The sequence below is a fragment of the Centropristis striata genome, chromosome 5 (genome assembly GCF_030273125.1).
Source record: "Centropristis striata isolate RG_2023a ecotype Rhode Island chromosome 5, C.striata_1.0, whole genome shotgun sequence".
NCBI lineage: Eukaryota > Metazoa > Chordata > Actinopteri > Perciformes > Serranidae > Centropristis > Centropristis striata.
In genome coordinates, this window is record NC_081521.1 from 4,846,219 (window position 1) to 4,861,799 (window position 15,581).

At 36.3% G+C, this 15,581-nt stretch overlaps 1 protein-coding gene across 1 annotated transcript; it reads left to right on the forward strand.

Moving 5' to 3' along the window:
- The first annotated feature begins 50 nt into the window (after nucleotides 1–50).
- Nucleotides 51–14,692, forward strand: qars1 (glutaminyl-tRNA synthetase 1). The gene is made up of 23 exons (XM_059334106.1): nucleotides 51–228; nucleotides 677–827; nucleotides 2,527–2,636; nucleotides 2,716–2,791; nucleotides 2,883–2,947; nucleotides 3,065–3,118; nucleotides 4,230–4,293; nucleotides 4,378–4,452; nucleotides 4,551–4,636; nucleotides 5,129–5,215; nucleotides 5,308–5,407; nucleotides 5,508–5,586; nucleotides 6,614–6,853; nucleotides 6,950–7,042; nucleotides 7,821–7,958; nucleotides 8,946–9,033; nucleotides 9,131–9,277; nucleotides 10,938–11,039; nucleotides 11,148–11,240; nucleotides 12,076–12,203; nucleotides 12,761–12,827; nucleotides 12,915–13,040; nucleotides 14,100–14,692. The coding sequence occupies exons 1-23, from the start codon at nucleotides 118–120 to the stop codon at nucleotides 14,148–14,150; spliced, it is 2,331 nt and encodes a 776-aa protein (XP_059190089.1). The 5' UTR covers nucleotides 51–117; the 3' UTR covers nucleotides 14,151–14,692.
- The last annotated feature ends 889 nt before the right edge of the window (nucleotides 14,693–15,581 follow it).

A 15,581-nucleotide genomic window follows, 5' to 3' on the forward strand; every position in this document is an offset into this window, starting at 1 on the left:
ATCATTTTTTTCTTTGAGGTGTACCGGAAGTGGTCCCTCTCTCCGAGAAGACAAGTCGTGTGCGGCGGTTGTAGCGTGTCTGGAGGCTCGGATCTAGCCGGTGACTACGGTGGAAAAATGGCCGATACGCTGGCACTTTTCACTTCCATTGGGCTCAGTGAGCAGAAAGCGAAAGAAACGCTGAAAAATGAAGCGCTGAGTTCTGCCCTGAAAGACGCGATTATTCAGGTATGACTCAATGTAGACAGAGAAACCCAACTTCCTGCGGGGACAGCTGTGAAATGTGACTGACATTTACTTTCTTTTCTTTTTATAGCTAACTTGTTGTGTCCACACTCATCTCTTCTTCTCTTTATATCGTCACCCTGATAAAATAATCGCCTAACTAATTTTTTCAAGTTTTGCAGGAAACACAAAAACTTCACCAAAAGTGTAACATATCATCATATCATTTCACTCAAAAAGGATGTAACAAAGGATGGCTATTGGCATGGTAATAACACTGTGTGTGTAAATTATGTAACTTAAGAGAAATAAATGACTAACTATATCCCATAACTTTTGAGTAGTTTTTTCAGGGTCACTATACTTTTATTTTCACTTTCTAACAGTCCATTAGCTTTAAATTGTGAAGAAAAAAGGATTTATGATTGTGTTTTATGATTGACTTCAACAGGCCCAGCGTGTCCGTGGGGCATCAGGAGTGGACAAAGCCATGGGTACTTTGCTGTACAGTATGGCATCTCGCCTTAAAGACACCAAACGCCTGGCTTTCCTGTCAGACAACATAGTTCAGAGCAAAATCTGCACAGAGCTACAGCTGGCAGGTAATTTCTGTGACATGTTGCAACATGACTGGTCATTAACAAAATGTACATTTTAACATTTTTCTTCACCAATGGCTCCTCTTTTTAGACTGATCCCACCACAAACAAACCATTTGTAAAAGTGAATTACATTGATTTATTCAACCACTACTGCTCACACAGAAGTGTCCTGCATACTCGCCTGAATACATAAATTCTGCCAGCTTTAAGTCATTTACATAAACATGAAACAGATTTAAATCTGTGTGTCAGCATCTGGGATATGTTACGATACAACTTAGTTGTAAATTTACGCTGAAGCGCATTTTTCATCCTTTGGTATTTCAGTTCAAACAAAATTACACAAGACTTAAACATACAATTACACATATGACACTTTTCATAGACATACAAAAAAACATACAATCTGTCATGACAATTTAGCATATTATTTAATGTCCTCTGGATTGATATCTAGGTTCGCAGCACTCTGAACTTGGTTTAGCGAAAGGGTAGACTGATGTATAAATAAATACCTCAGGCTGTTGTGTTTAAGGGTGGTTGACGTGACGCTCAATTTTTGTGTTCCCAGTGACAAATATTACTAAAATTTGATAATATTTCATTAAAATTAATGTTTTAATATGCAGTTCATTCTTCTACATCTAATCCATCTGCAAACAATGAGTATCGTTCTTCAACTATGCAAATATTCTGTTTTGAACATGACATTTGTCCACCGGAGCAACTGTCCAAGGTAGCATTACTTATCTTAAAACAACTGTAATTTAATGAAAAATGAATCTAAATACATTAAAATACTTGAATGCATGTCATACGAGTGTTTACTTAATGAATCTAGAGGATATAAGTGTTAAGGTCCCTATGTAGAGTTATTATGACACATTACATTTTGTCCGCTAAACTGGTGTCCTCCTGGAGCAACGCCATTATGTCGATATAAAACAGGCATTAATGTGACCACCCCATTACTGAGAGGGGTCCTTGCAGAATCAGGAAGGACAGAAGACATCTCTGGAGCAGGTGGACTGCACACAAGATCACTTCTGTCTCAAATATTTTCATAATATTACTATTTCCGTGCAGTGTTGGAACTGGTCGTCTTAAGGTAGTCCTTTGGTACAATGCAGTTTAAGCATTGATCTGAATATTTTTATCAATTTACATTGATTGATCATTGAAAATAATGTAAATTGATAAAAAATATTCATAACTAATATGCCTTGGCTTATCTATCTTATCTGTCCAACATTCTCTGAATTAAATAATGACATTCTTTATTTTGTTGCACCGGTGGACACATTTTAGGACTACCACACCAAAAAGTTAATAATATGCTAAATATATGAAGAATTAGAAATGGACACATTCAGTTTTGAATTATTCACATATAAGGCAATATAATTGTATGTCATTTGACATATATTTTTGAATTATTCTTTTTTTCACTTTGAATTTGAGTTCACGTCAACCACCCTTAAATGGAGGGACTCGAAGTTGGTTTTCCTGTTTTATTTGATGATTATAAAATATCCAGTGAAAAATGTCCAGACACCACACAAATGTAAATTGACAGCATATTAGAAAACAGAATTAATGAGTGCCAGCCTTGATGATATGGACTTCCCAAATCACATAAGAAAAATCATTTTCTGCAATCCTGCTCCATTAATTTTTCTACCTTTGTTTTATTTTGCAGCTGCACTGGAATTTGTGAAGAGTCACCCTCAGGATCCCATCAATCAGAAGGAGTTTGAAGAAGCATGTGGAGTGGGTGTGGCCATCACCCCGGAGCAAATTGAAGATGCAGTAAGTGCACAAATGTTGTAAAAATCTTTACGAGCGTCACTGGGTGTGGTGTGGTCAGTGACCATGGAATGTTGTGTAGGTGGAGACGGTGATCAAGAAGCACAAGGACCAGCTGTTAAAGGAGAGGTACCGCTTCAACATGGGACTGCTAATGGGTATGATGCAACACTTAGTCAAATATGTTTGAAACCACTGAAGCTTTACAGACAGACAGAATGCCTCACAGAGCTGTTGTGTCTGTTGCAGGAGAGGCACGTTCTGCCCTAAAATGGGCTGATGGAAAGGTCATCAAGAATGAGGTGGACATGCAGGTGTGTTTTAAGAGAATATAGAAGTAGTGTGTCAGTCATTGTGATTGTATATTTGCACCTGAGGTTGTTAAATTATACCACAGCATTGTATAACTAACTCTGGGTTTGGATTTAAAGGTCCTGCATCTCTTAGGACCCAAGACAGAGGCTGACCTGGAGAAGAAACCTAAGGTAACACACATCACTATTATTCACAGGAATAGTTTGACTTTATGGTAAATGTGGTCATTTGTTTTTCTTCCTGCGCCCCACCAGGCCCCACCCACTCATATCCTGTCATTTTTTAGGGTTAGATTTGTCAGATTAAATGCCCCTACCGCTTCCACAGCCTTTCTCTTCATATGTCATGTGTCCCGTAGACCAGCTGTTGTCAACCTTGGGGTCGGGGCCCCAATTGGGGTCGCGAGATGATTTTTGGGGGTCTCCAAATCATTTTGGAAGTCAGCTCTGTCTCCACTGTGTTAAAGTGTTCATGTGTTAATGTGTTAGTCTTTTTGGTCACCTAATGTCTTTTTTTGGTAATTTTGTGTGTTTTTTTTTGTCATTTTGTGTGTTATTTGGTAATTTTGTGTCTTTTTTTTGTCATTTTGTTTCCTTTTTTTGGTCTTTTTGTGTGTTTTTTTCAGTAATTTTTTGTCTTTTTGGTCATTTTGTTTCTTTTTTGGGTCATTTTGTGTCTTTTATTGGTCATTTTGTGTCTTTTTTTTATCATTTGGTGTCTTTTTGGGTCATTTTGTGTCTTTTTTTGATAATTTTGTGGTCAATTTGTGTCTTTTTTTTGGTCATTTTGTTTCTTTTTTGGGTGATCTGAACTGTGCGTGTGAGATTCTGTTCAGTGAGTGGGGGTCGCGGACAACATACATGTTAAGTTGGGGGTCGCGACTCAAAAAGGTTGAGAACTACTGCTGTGGATGAGCTGCGTGGTTATGTCCAAGTCCTTTTGTTAGTTTCCAATTTACAGAACCAGGGCTGTGTATCAACACTTTTTCTTTATTTTGTTCACAAAGATAGATGGCAGACCTTGAGATATTCCCTGAATTTAAGCTTTATAGATGGTTGTAGGCAGATTTTGTTCTCTCTGGGTAGAGCCAGGCCAGCTCTCTTTCCCCTTGTTTCTAGTCTGAATGTTAAGCTTAGCTGACTGGCTTCATGTTTTCTATACAAATATGATGCTCTCATTTAACTCTCTGCAAGAAAGCCAATAACTTATTTTTTGTCTAATTTTTAATCCCTGATTTGAGCATTTGATTTTGTCTGTAGTTAATATTGAATTGTTTTTCAGCCCCAGAAGGCTAAAGTGGCAGATAACGACGTTAAGGTGAAGAAAGCAGAGGTGGCAGTGAATGGTAAGTGACAGACAAAATATATGGCAAATTGAAGTGACAGATCAGTCGTTTGTGGGTTTTTAAATGTGCTTGTTGGATGTTTAGGTGATGCGATGAGTGGTGAGGGAAAGTCACTGATGGAGCAGCTCAGAGGAGAGGCGGTGAAGTTCCATAAAACAGGTAAGAAGGAACCAACTGAACCATTAGATGTACACTTCACTCAGAGCAGTTTAACGTTAGTTAATGTTAATCTTTCATCCTTAACTTCAATCATACAGGAGAAAACTATAAAACTGAGGGCTACGTGGTCACACCAAAGACAATGGACTTGCTTAAAAAGCACCTGGAGCTCACTGGTGGACAGGTACACATTTAATGCGTTACTTTTGGAGAAGAAATATCTTAACTTGAAAATTATTATCAGGGTTCGTACGGGTGCTTGAAATCTTTGAAAATGTATGAATTTAAATGTTGTATTTTCAAGGTTTGAAAAGTGCTTGGATATTGGATAAAGTGCTTGAAAATGCTTTTAATTCTTACTGTATTTCTCTTGCAATCTGACTGTAGATAATCACATGTTCAACGAAAAAAATAATAAATTGAATTTTGAGATTAGCAAACTGTACTTTTGGTTGTTAAAAGCGTAAAACCATCGCTGTTGGTATGGTTGATGAGTGAAATTACCCCTTTTAGCATGCAAGTACTCATCTAAAACATGCAACTTATTACCGTTGTAAGGTATTGGAACAGCTTGAAAATGGACTTTGAAAGTCCTTGAAAAGTGCTTGAATTTGACCACTCAAAAAGTGTATGAACCTTGTATTATGATTGTTGATATTTCTCCTTTTGTCCTTAGATACGTACTCGTTTTCCTCCAGAGCCCAACGGCATCCTTCACATTGGACACGCCAAAGCTATCAACTTCAATTTCGGCTATGCTAAGGTACGTGTTTTTCTGTTCTTGGTCACCACCACATGAGCTGTTTAATCCTCTCTGGTGCAGCAGTTTTCTTTACACCTTGTCTGTTCCTGCAGGCAAACAATGGAATTTGCTTCTTGAGGTATGATGACACAAACCCAGAGAAAGAGGAGGAAAAATACTTCACTGCTATCAAGGACATGGTGGAGTGGCTCGGTGAGTTTGACCGATTTACACCTTTGTGATGTGATAAAAGCTTAAGGGACACTTTACATTCATGAAGATGATTTCTTATCAATATTACTGTATTACACAGGCTACGAACCTTATGATGTCACGCACGCATCCGACAACTTTCAGCAGCTCTACGACCTCGCTGTGGATCTCATTCGCAGGTGAGTGCAGGAACTATGTGTACATGTTTGTAAATGTGCACAAACTGTTAGATGGTTATGATGGAAATTGTTGAAGTGTAGATATGTACATATAAAGGGAGTCAAGTCTGATTTTTAAATAGGTACAACATTTTTGAATCAATACTTTATGTTTTAATTAGCCACCCTTCTGCATGTTGTTATAGCTCAATAACATGTAATTTAATGTGATAGAAAAAAGTGAAATAATCTGTATGTACTGTATATAAATATGTAATTTACCACAGCTGTAAGATGCTGGAAAAGCTTAAAAGTGCACCATGAAAATGCTTGAAAAGTACTTGAATATATATATTTAAAAAATCCTCCAGTCTATCAAGCTTTAATGAATGATATAATGAAACATTTACAGTTAGAAAAAATAAAATTCACCCTGAGAGGTAAGATAAATACCTTTTACACAATATGGCAGCCATTTATGGACTATTATACTAAATATAACCTCACTTTACTTAAAGCATACATTGATCATTTATTTATACTTATGGCATCCTATGAGTCCTTATAACAACTGATTGTTGAGGTGTGTGTATAGAGGGGTATGAGTAGTTGTAATGTATTATAAGCCTCATCAGTCAGCCTGTAGTTTATAACCAGTCAAGAGCACTCATAAGACACTTGGATTTATAAGTCATTATAAGCTATATTTATAACTGTTGATATAGTGCATCATGAAGCTTTATATGTGTTTATGAATGCAGTCATAATGCATTATGATTGATTATAATGAGCGTTATAATTCACTATGAATGCGCTCATAATGCACTATAGATGTAGTCTTCATAGAAAGTGTTACCAACATTTTTTTATAGCTTTTATTTTTCTACTATCATTCTGTTCTTTCGTGTTGATTTCAAGCATAAATTAACATGTACCTTCTTTATTTTTGTATGTGAACGAAAGAAAAAAAAAAACAAAGAGAAAAGTAAGAAAAGTACTTGAAGATGACTTTGGAAGAGCTGTATGAACCTGTTTCTCTGTGTTCCAGGGGTCACGCGTACGTGTGCCACCAGAAAGGGGAGGAGCTGAAGGGCCACAACGCTCCTCCATCACCCTGGAGAGACCGACCGGCTGAGGAGTCGCTGGTGTTGTTTGAGAGGATGAAGAAGGGGCTGTTTGCTGAGGGAGAGGCCACGCTGAGGATGAAGATGGTCATGGAAGACGGGAAGATGGACCCGGTGGCGTACCGGATCAAATACACGGCGCATCATCGGACGGGAGACGAATGGTGTGAAAACCTGAACTGTTGTTGCTTTTCCACCCAGGTAGTTTCTTTTTCACAAGCTGTGTTTTATTTACAGTTGTGTCTTGTCTTTCTCTGCAGGTGCATCTACCCCACCTATGACTACACCCACTGTCTGTGTGACTCTATTGAAAATATCACACACTCACTCTGTACCAAAGAGTTTCAGGCCAGGTACGCTCCAGTTAACTCTCCTGGTGATCAGTTGTAGCCCAACACACAAATGCATTGTTGTGTTTACTGTCTTCCCTTTTTCTTTCGTTTTCCGTTTATTTCGGTCAAAACATGTCATTAAAAGAGAAGTAACAAACCAAAAAAAAAAAAACATTGACCAAAGTAAACAATCAGTAAACAGAGAAAGAAAATTGATAATAGATATTTGGACCGAAAAGGCGTAGGCTGAAGCATAGCTTATTACGCCTACCCTGTTACAATGTTCAAGTTAATTTAAAAATTAAAAATGTATCTGTTATTTATTAATAAAAGAAATAAGCAGTCACAAAAGAGAGAAAAGAAAGAAGCTGCTTGATTTTTCTTTTTTCCTTCTTCCCCTCCACCTCCTCTTTCCTTTCCCTTCTTCCTCCTTTTTTCCTTAAAAAAAGAAGAAAAAATAAATAATAATAATAAAAAGAAAAAAAAAAGTCAATCAAACATACAGAACAGGACAAAACAAAACCAAAATAGCAGCAGCATAGAACGTGTCACCACTCATTACTCTAACTTATATAAATTAATCATCCTGTTTTTAAGTACTTTTTAAAATAAGTTAATGGTATTGCATGTTTTTAAGTCATTCTACAATTTGTTCCATAAATTAACAGCTGTTACCGTAGAGCATCGTAATTTGGTGTTGGTTCTGGTTTTTAACTTTATAAATATACACACCCCTCTGAAATTATAATGGCTTTGTCTTAGATTGAACATTTTCTGAATGCATATGTGTTTGTGGCAGGCGTTCATCCTATTACTGGCTGTGTAACGCTCTGGATGTGTACTGCCCTGTGCAGTGGGAGTATGGCCGCTTGAACCTCACCTACACTGTTGTGTCAAAGAGGAAAATCATCAAGCTGGTAGAGACGGGCGTTGTCAGGTAAAATAACCATTTTCCTTTTGTTTTCAGCACAATCTGTCTTGTAATCAGTGTGATTAATGAGCTGTAAATACATATTTCATGTAAAAGTTTATTATAGAGCATGAGGGGATGTTTGGGATCGAGACCAGTATTTTTTTGTCCTGTTTTGAATATTATTAATATTATAGAGTTGGTTGCTGAGAGCAGTTTTTTTTAGCCCATATTTTATATAAGCTATAAGTTTGAAGTTTGAAGTTTTTTTATTTAGCACAAATAATAAGACAAAAGACAAGGATAAAGAGATAACAACAAAAGGAAGGTGCAAGGTAGCGGCAAGAAACCCAAAAGGGCTTATACAGGCCTCTAACTATATTAAAATGATAACTATGAAATAGAAAAAATAATGACATAAAAATTATGCAAAATTATAATAATATTAAACGTAAAATAAAAACGTGTGTGTGTGTCTGTGTGTCTGAATGTGTGTACTACTTAGTGACCTGAGCAATCAGAGCAGACACTAAACTGCTCTTGTATGTATTCAGAGAGGAAAACTGCATTGAACTATTAAACTGATCAATCCAGAGTATTGTTTCTCTATATTTTAAGGAAAATTGCCCAAGGGTAGTACGATAGTGAGGCGGGTGTAATCTTGTTAATTGTCTAGTGTTGTACTTATGTAATTGTGAGTTGACATGGAAATATTCACTGAAAGCTTTAAGTATATATATATTCCAAATTCCATTCCTAAAGATAAAAATGTATATTTGGTATATATTGATCTGAAAAATTGTCATTATCTTGAGTTCTTGGAAAAGGGGAACAGAAGGATCTAGTTGTTTTTAAAATGTGGCTTCTTGTAGTAACAAAAATGTTTTGCAGCAGATAGTCAAACATCATACCATTATGTATCATTGTGATTGTGTATGCATTTTAACCACAACAGCAGTCTTCAGGCTACAGAATTGGTTCGCTAACTGAAGAAGATGTGTTTTCTAATTACAGAGACTGGGACGATCCCCGACTCTTCACTCTGACTGCGCTGAGAAGACGAGGCTTCCCACCAGAGGCAATTAACAACTTCTGTGCACGGGTATGCAGAGGACGGAAGGATGAATGGAGCGGATGGAGGAACTAGTAATTAGATGCATGAGGAGGCTGCTGTAATAACACGTTTCATCCGTCTGCAGGTTGGAGTCACAGTTTCTCAGACCACGACAGAGCCCCACCTCCTGGAGTCGTGTGTGAGGGACGTGCTGAACGACACGGCGCCCAGAGCCATGGCCGTGCTGGAGCCACTCAAAGTCACCATAACTAACCTCCCTGACAACTCAAAGGTTTGTGCAAGTGCACAAATGCAGACGTTACACAATAAATTGCTGCTTGATTACTCTATTTTTGCATGATATTTAAAATCATGGGTGCTTAACCCTTTGATGCACAACATATTGACCCCCTTTCTAATGCACAACATGGGTCAAAAATGACCTGCATTTATTTTCTATGTTATTTAATGCTTGCTGTGTGTTTCTGTGCTCTATCTTATTTTATGATTGAATATTCCAAGCATTCTTTAAATATCTTATAAAAGTTATAAAACAACAGATCATTATTTCCATTTTGCCTCTCATACTTTATGAAGAAAAAAAGTTTTTGTATTATTACATAGCTAACTACTTGGTTAAGTAGCTTGCTAAGCTAACTTCTTGGCTAACTACTTGGTTAAGTAGCTTGCTAAGCTAACTACTTAACTAACTTCTTGGCTAAGTAGCTTGCTAAGCTAACTACTTTGCTAACTTCTTGGCTAAGTAGTTAGCTTAGCACGCTACTTAGCTAAATACTTAGCCAAGAAGTTAGCTAAGTAGTTAGCTTAGCAAGCTACTTCGCTAAAAAATGGATATGGGTCATTTTTGACCCATGTTGTGCATTAGAAGAGTAGTGACACAAAAAGGGATTTTATTTAAAAAAAATAATATAGGAAAACATAAAATTAGGATGTATGATGATCAAAAACAAACTAATTGAGGAAAACCTGGAATACTGAATGATGAAAATAATGTATTGCTAAGATATAGAACATAAAAACTCATACATATCGGGTCACTTTAGACCCATGTTGTGCATCAAAGGGTTAATTAGGGTTGTCACGATACTCAGGAAAATATTCGATACTCGATACCATTTTTGATACCACAAAGATAAAAACAAAGACCCCAAAATTTGACAGAAATATTTGTATTAACGAGAAAAATGCAACATGTAAAAATAAACAGAACCACAGGTAAAATATTTAGGTAACACTTTACAATAACCAACTAAATAATGTTTATAGATGGTTTATAAACCAATGATTAACCATTTACAAAGTGCTTTACGTATTTTATCGTTAAATGTTTTCAACCAATTTCTTAAAGGTATATGAATAATTTCAAAATCATTAACATACTTAATGTGGAGTTAAAAATATTAAAATGGGTGCAACTAAAACCATTTATAAACAATTAATTATAATTTAATTGTTTGTTAATGGTAAAGTAACTATAAACTTACATTAATAGACATGTTTATAAATGAATATACATCTTTTTGCCATTTATACATGATTAAGTTAGTTAAACATTAATAAATTATGTATTTACTATTCTAAATGGTCTATAAACAGTTTATAAATGATGATTAAACATTAATAAACTATCTGTTTACCGTTTATAAATGATGGTTATTGTAAAGTGTTACCAATATTTATAATAACAGTTGTGCAAAAAGAAACTGCAACTATGATAACAAGCTTCAGGTCTGAGGTAGTGCAAAAAATAAATAAATACAATAAACAATGACCATTATAACAATATTTTGAGGTTGTATGCTGTGCACGGGGGGGTATCGATACTTTTGAAAATGAGTATCCGGATACAACGTTTTAGTTTAGTACTTTTTGAGTATCGATACTTTTGACAACCCTATGCTTAATATTCCTGCTGTCCTTTTCTGTCTCAGTCAGATGTTCGGGTGCCAGACTTTCCTGCCAACGAGGCCAAGGGCAGCCACACCGTCCCACTGACACGCACAGTCTTCATTGAACAGGCTGACTTCAGAGAGGTCAGAGAGAAAAGCCCCCCAAATACTGTCACAGTAGTATCACACTCTCTTTGTGCAATTTTTGGATCATGAACAGAGGATGATGATGGACTCCTCTCCTTTTTGCAGGTTATGGAGAAGGGCTACAAGCGTCTGACCCCAGACCAGCCTGTAGGTCTCAGACATGCTGGGTATGTCATCTCCGTCCAGAGAGTCATCAAGGTAAGATTTGTGATGTTGAGTGGTGGTCAGACCAGATTTGCTGATTGAAATGTATTTGCTTGGTGAAGCGGGACAGGAAATAACATGGGCAGAGCAGTGAATGTAAACTTCATTCATAAAAATGAGCCAACAACGACATTTAGCCTGGGAGCAAGGCCAACTGAAAATGTTGCGTTACAAGCCGGTTGTGATACAGTTATGTTTTCCACCAGCCTGTGAACCTCTAAATGTGTGAACTGTAACACATTTCATAATGTATTTAATAAGTAATATATTGCAAACAGGGCCAATTCAGGATCAGTTTTAAATCCTTTCAAAGGCCCACAATTCTCTCCCTCTGTTAAATGACTGACTAAAGTTGACTTTTTGCTCGTTCTCTATTACTATCCTTCCCTTTTCTTTTTTTTTTTGTTCTTTGGTCACTTAATTTCTATTTATTTTTGCTTATTTTGCTTCATCGTCAGCAATAACCATATATGCTATAACCATAGCATATAATGTGAAAAATAAAATTCTCCAAAGATAAATTTCCTTTCTTCCTTTTATCTGACCAACATACAACATAGGACAGTCTTCTTACTGATTATCTCATCTGCTTTATTAGGTCCGATAAAGGCATTAGTTTTAAATTGAGACTGTTTTTGTAGTTGCTTTAGATGGAGTTTGTCTCATGCAGTCCAACTAATATTTGATAGTTTCCTTGCTGCTTGTTGGACACAGATGTCAAAAAATGTATGAGCTTAGTATTATACATTCTTAGTAGTGTTCACTTCCCTCCATTAATGTCTTAACTTCCTGGTCCACGTCCTCTGCTGACGTCCCTTTTGTTTCTCAGGACGCTCAGGGTAAAGTGGTTGAACTCGAGGTGACCTGCTGCAATTCTGAGACCGCAGAGAAACCAAAGGCCTTCATCCACTGGGTCAGCCAGCCATTGGTGTGTGAAGTGCGCCTTTATGAAAGACTGTAAGTCACAAAAAACGCTCACTGTCACACATGCAGTATTCCAGTTAGAAAATGCACTTAACCAGGTCTTCTCATTGTCTTTGTAGATTCCTGAAGTGCCTGAAATATGGTCCTTTTATACATTTATCTGACAGCTTTAGTTATGAATTACCTTTCAGATTAGCAATAATAAATGCAATAAATCAATTTTATTATTTCATTGATATGACTTAATTGGTCCCCATGGAGAAATTCTCAAGCTATCAGCAGTATGTAAACTAAAATATTTAAAATATATTTTTTTAAATAGTTTGACATTTAACAGTTGCAGAAGTGATGAGCTCATTAATGTATAGCAATAAAAGATAAACCAATAATATAAACAATCCAACATGGGCCGTTTATATTGAGTACTTTTACTGTGGGTACTTTAAACATATTTTGATGCAGAAACTGTACTTTTACTTAAGGGGTAGTTCAGGTTTATTGATATGGGGTCCTATGCGGTAGTTTGTCACACATATGCAGTATTCCAGTTAGAAAATGCACTTAACCAGGTCTTCTCATTGTCTTTGTAGATTCCTGCACAAACACCCAGAGGATCCATCTGAAGTGCCCAATGGCTTCCTGAGTGACATCAACCCTGTGAGTACCTCTGCAGTCCTGCGACGGCTCAGCTGAGATGTTTCAGTGGGCAAAGTGATTGTTTCATTTTCCTCTTTTGTCATTTAGAATTCCCTGCATGTGATCAGCGGTGCCTTGGTGGATACTTCAGTGAAAGGAGCAAAGAGTTTAGACAAATTCCAGTTTGAGAGAGTTGGCTACTTCTCCCTGGACCCCGACAGCACCGCAGAAAAGGTAAAGGAAGATGATGCAACTTTGAACTTTGTCTTTCCTCTAAACCAAAAATTAGGGATTTGATTACAGTGATGTCACACATTGGCGTGTGGACAAGCTTTGACATAAATTGGCAGACGCCATCTTGGTTTTGTGAAAATACTGTCAATTTCATACAATTAGACTTCTTATTGCAAACAGTGGAGTCACCCTCTATTGGCAGTCAATAACCTAGGGCAGGGATGGGCAACTGGAGGTCCGGGGGCCGCATACAGCCCGCATCCTCATTTGAAGTGGCCCTCAGTACAACTACATGCATTTGAGCATTAAATCTTAAAAGTGCAGTGTAAAAATGCACAAAATTACTTCTTGTAATTAATGTTGGTCTGCTGTTCTTGCACTGAAAAAAAAATCACAGTAAGTGATTATTTTTTATTTGCATCAAACCTTTTGTATTCCTATTTATACTGTTATACATGCATTTGAGCATGGAATATGTTAAGTTACTGCACTGTAAACATATGTAAAATTGCAGTTTCATCATATCTGGTTAAGTGCACGGTCCTATATGTGCCCCTGTGGTAGTGTCCATGAAAAATTGTGGCCCCCTCCAGCATGTAAGTTGCCCATCCCTGGTCTAAACAATCACATGTTACCTAAAAATGTAATACTTAAAATAAAACAATCCTATCATCCTAAATGTCTCACGCCACAAGTCCTCAGTTGATCCCTTACTCTGAAAATTTTACACACTTTGAATAATCATGATCAAAACATACAATAAGAGTTTATATAAACAGCTGGTTAAATAAATATATTGTCCACATGCATTCATTGATGTGTATATAAATTAGTTCTGTGAACAATTAATAATAGTGACAATTTAAATGCGATGATAAAGATCTTGATAATCTGGACATTTTTGGTTTTGGTACCTTGAAAGTTCTTGAATTGCACTTTAAAAGTGCTGTACAAATCCTGGTGATATTAAAAAATGCTTATTGATGATTTATTTGGTAATCCACATGTTGGCACCCACGTAATGAGTGTGAAGTGTAACTAATCTTTCTGTCTCTGCAGCTCATCTTCAACAGGACGGTTACCCTCAAAGAAGACCCGGGAAAGATCTGATGGACTGAGATCAAGTCGCACTTCTTGCTTCCCATGAGCCCACAGATACATGTCCAAATTGTTTGCATCACTTAATGTGTAATACCAGCAAGGGCCCAGACTGCTCAGGCTGAGATCAACTCAAATCAGATACTGTAATAATTACATGTCCATCATTTTTAAACTGCAGTTCTGTGGACCTGTCTCACTGGAATGAAAAAATATAATTACTGCAGTATCACTTTGGTTAATCTCAACCTTGGTCGCTGAGTGCCAGAGATCTTTTGACTCTTTTTCTACATCTGCTGCAATAATATGCACTTACAATGTTTCTTCTTTGTTGAATGTATGCAACTTTGATCATTGTTCAACGAGTACCTCATGTATGTTAATTCAGGCTCTAGCTGGTGTTACACTGAGGAGATGCTCTCAAATGCCATACATGACTTTCTTATACAAGTGGTAGATCACTGCCAAACATGTATGATTGTTTTTTAAGACTCAGAGGGATGAACATGTGTCCTTCTGACAGGAGACATAAAGAATAAATAATATTAAAGAAAACTGCACCGGCTCTGTGTTTATTACCTGTTTTTGATGCTGATGCCAATATTCTACCAATGATCTTTTACCATCAGAATCAAATGTTGGACTTGCTATGATGTGATTAGTGGTATCTATACTCAATATAGGGCTGTTGATATCAGATTTTTACTACACAATTATTGTGGCCAAAAGAATTGACTATATTAAAGCAATAGCAATAAAAATAAATAATGCTGTCAGTCAAATTCATCTTTAACTTTGTTTATCGTTTGTTTTCTCTTATTTTTGGCCAATTAAATTACTCAATACAACTGTAAGGAGAAGCAGAAAGAGTTGCAAACCATTACTAGAAAAAAGAACAATTACATAATTATTTGTTGGATAGTGAACTTATAATCCAAACTGGTTTTTATTTACACTATTATGTGCATTAATGACATGAGGTTATATCTCAGGAGGAAAATATTGTACTTTTTAATACATTTATCTGACAGCTTTAGTTATGAATTACCTTTCAGATTAGCAATAATAAATGCAATAAATCAATTTTATTATTTCATTGATATGACTTAATTGGTCCCCATTGAGAAATTCTCAAGCTATCAGCAGTATGTAAACTAAAATATTTAAAATACATATTTTTAAATAGTTTGACATTTAACAGTTGCAAAACTGATGAGCACATTAATGTATAGCAATAAAAGATAAACCAATAATATAAACAATCCAACATGGGCCGTTCTGTATATTGAGTACTTTAACTGAGGGTACTTTAAACATTTTGATGCAGAAACTGTACTTTTACTTAAGGGGTAGTTCAGGTTTATTGATTTGGGGTCCTATGTGGTAGTTTTCTGATATTTTGTTTGTTTATATAATAATTTAAAAAGACATTATCTAAAGCTA

Coding starts and splice junctions, on each gene's coding strand:
- qars1 (XM_059334106.1), top strand. CDS start 118: ATGGCCGATACGCTGGCACTTTTCACTTCCATTGGGCTCAGTGAGCAG. Junction 5,587..6,613: donor GCTGTGGATCTCATTCGCAG/GTGAGTGCAGGA, acceptor TCTGTGTTCCAG/GGGTCACGCGTACGTGTGCC. Junction 7,959..8,945: donor GTAGAGACGGGCGTTGTCAG/GTAAAATAACCA, acceptor TTCTAATTACAG/AGACTGGGACGATCCCCGAC.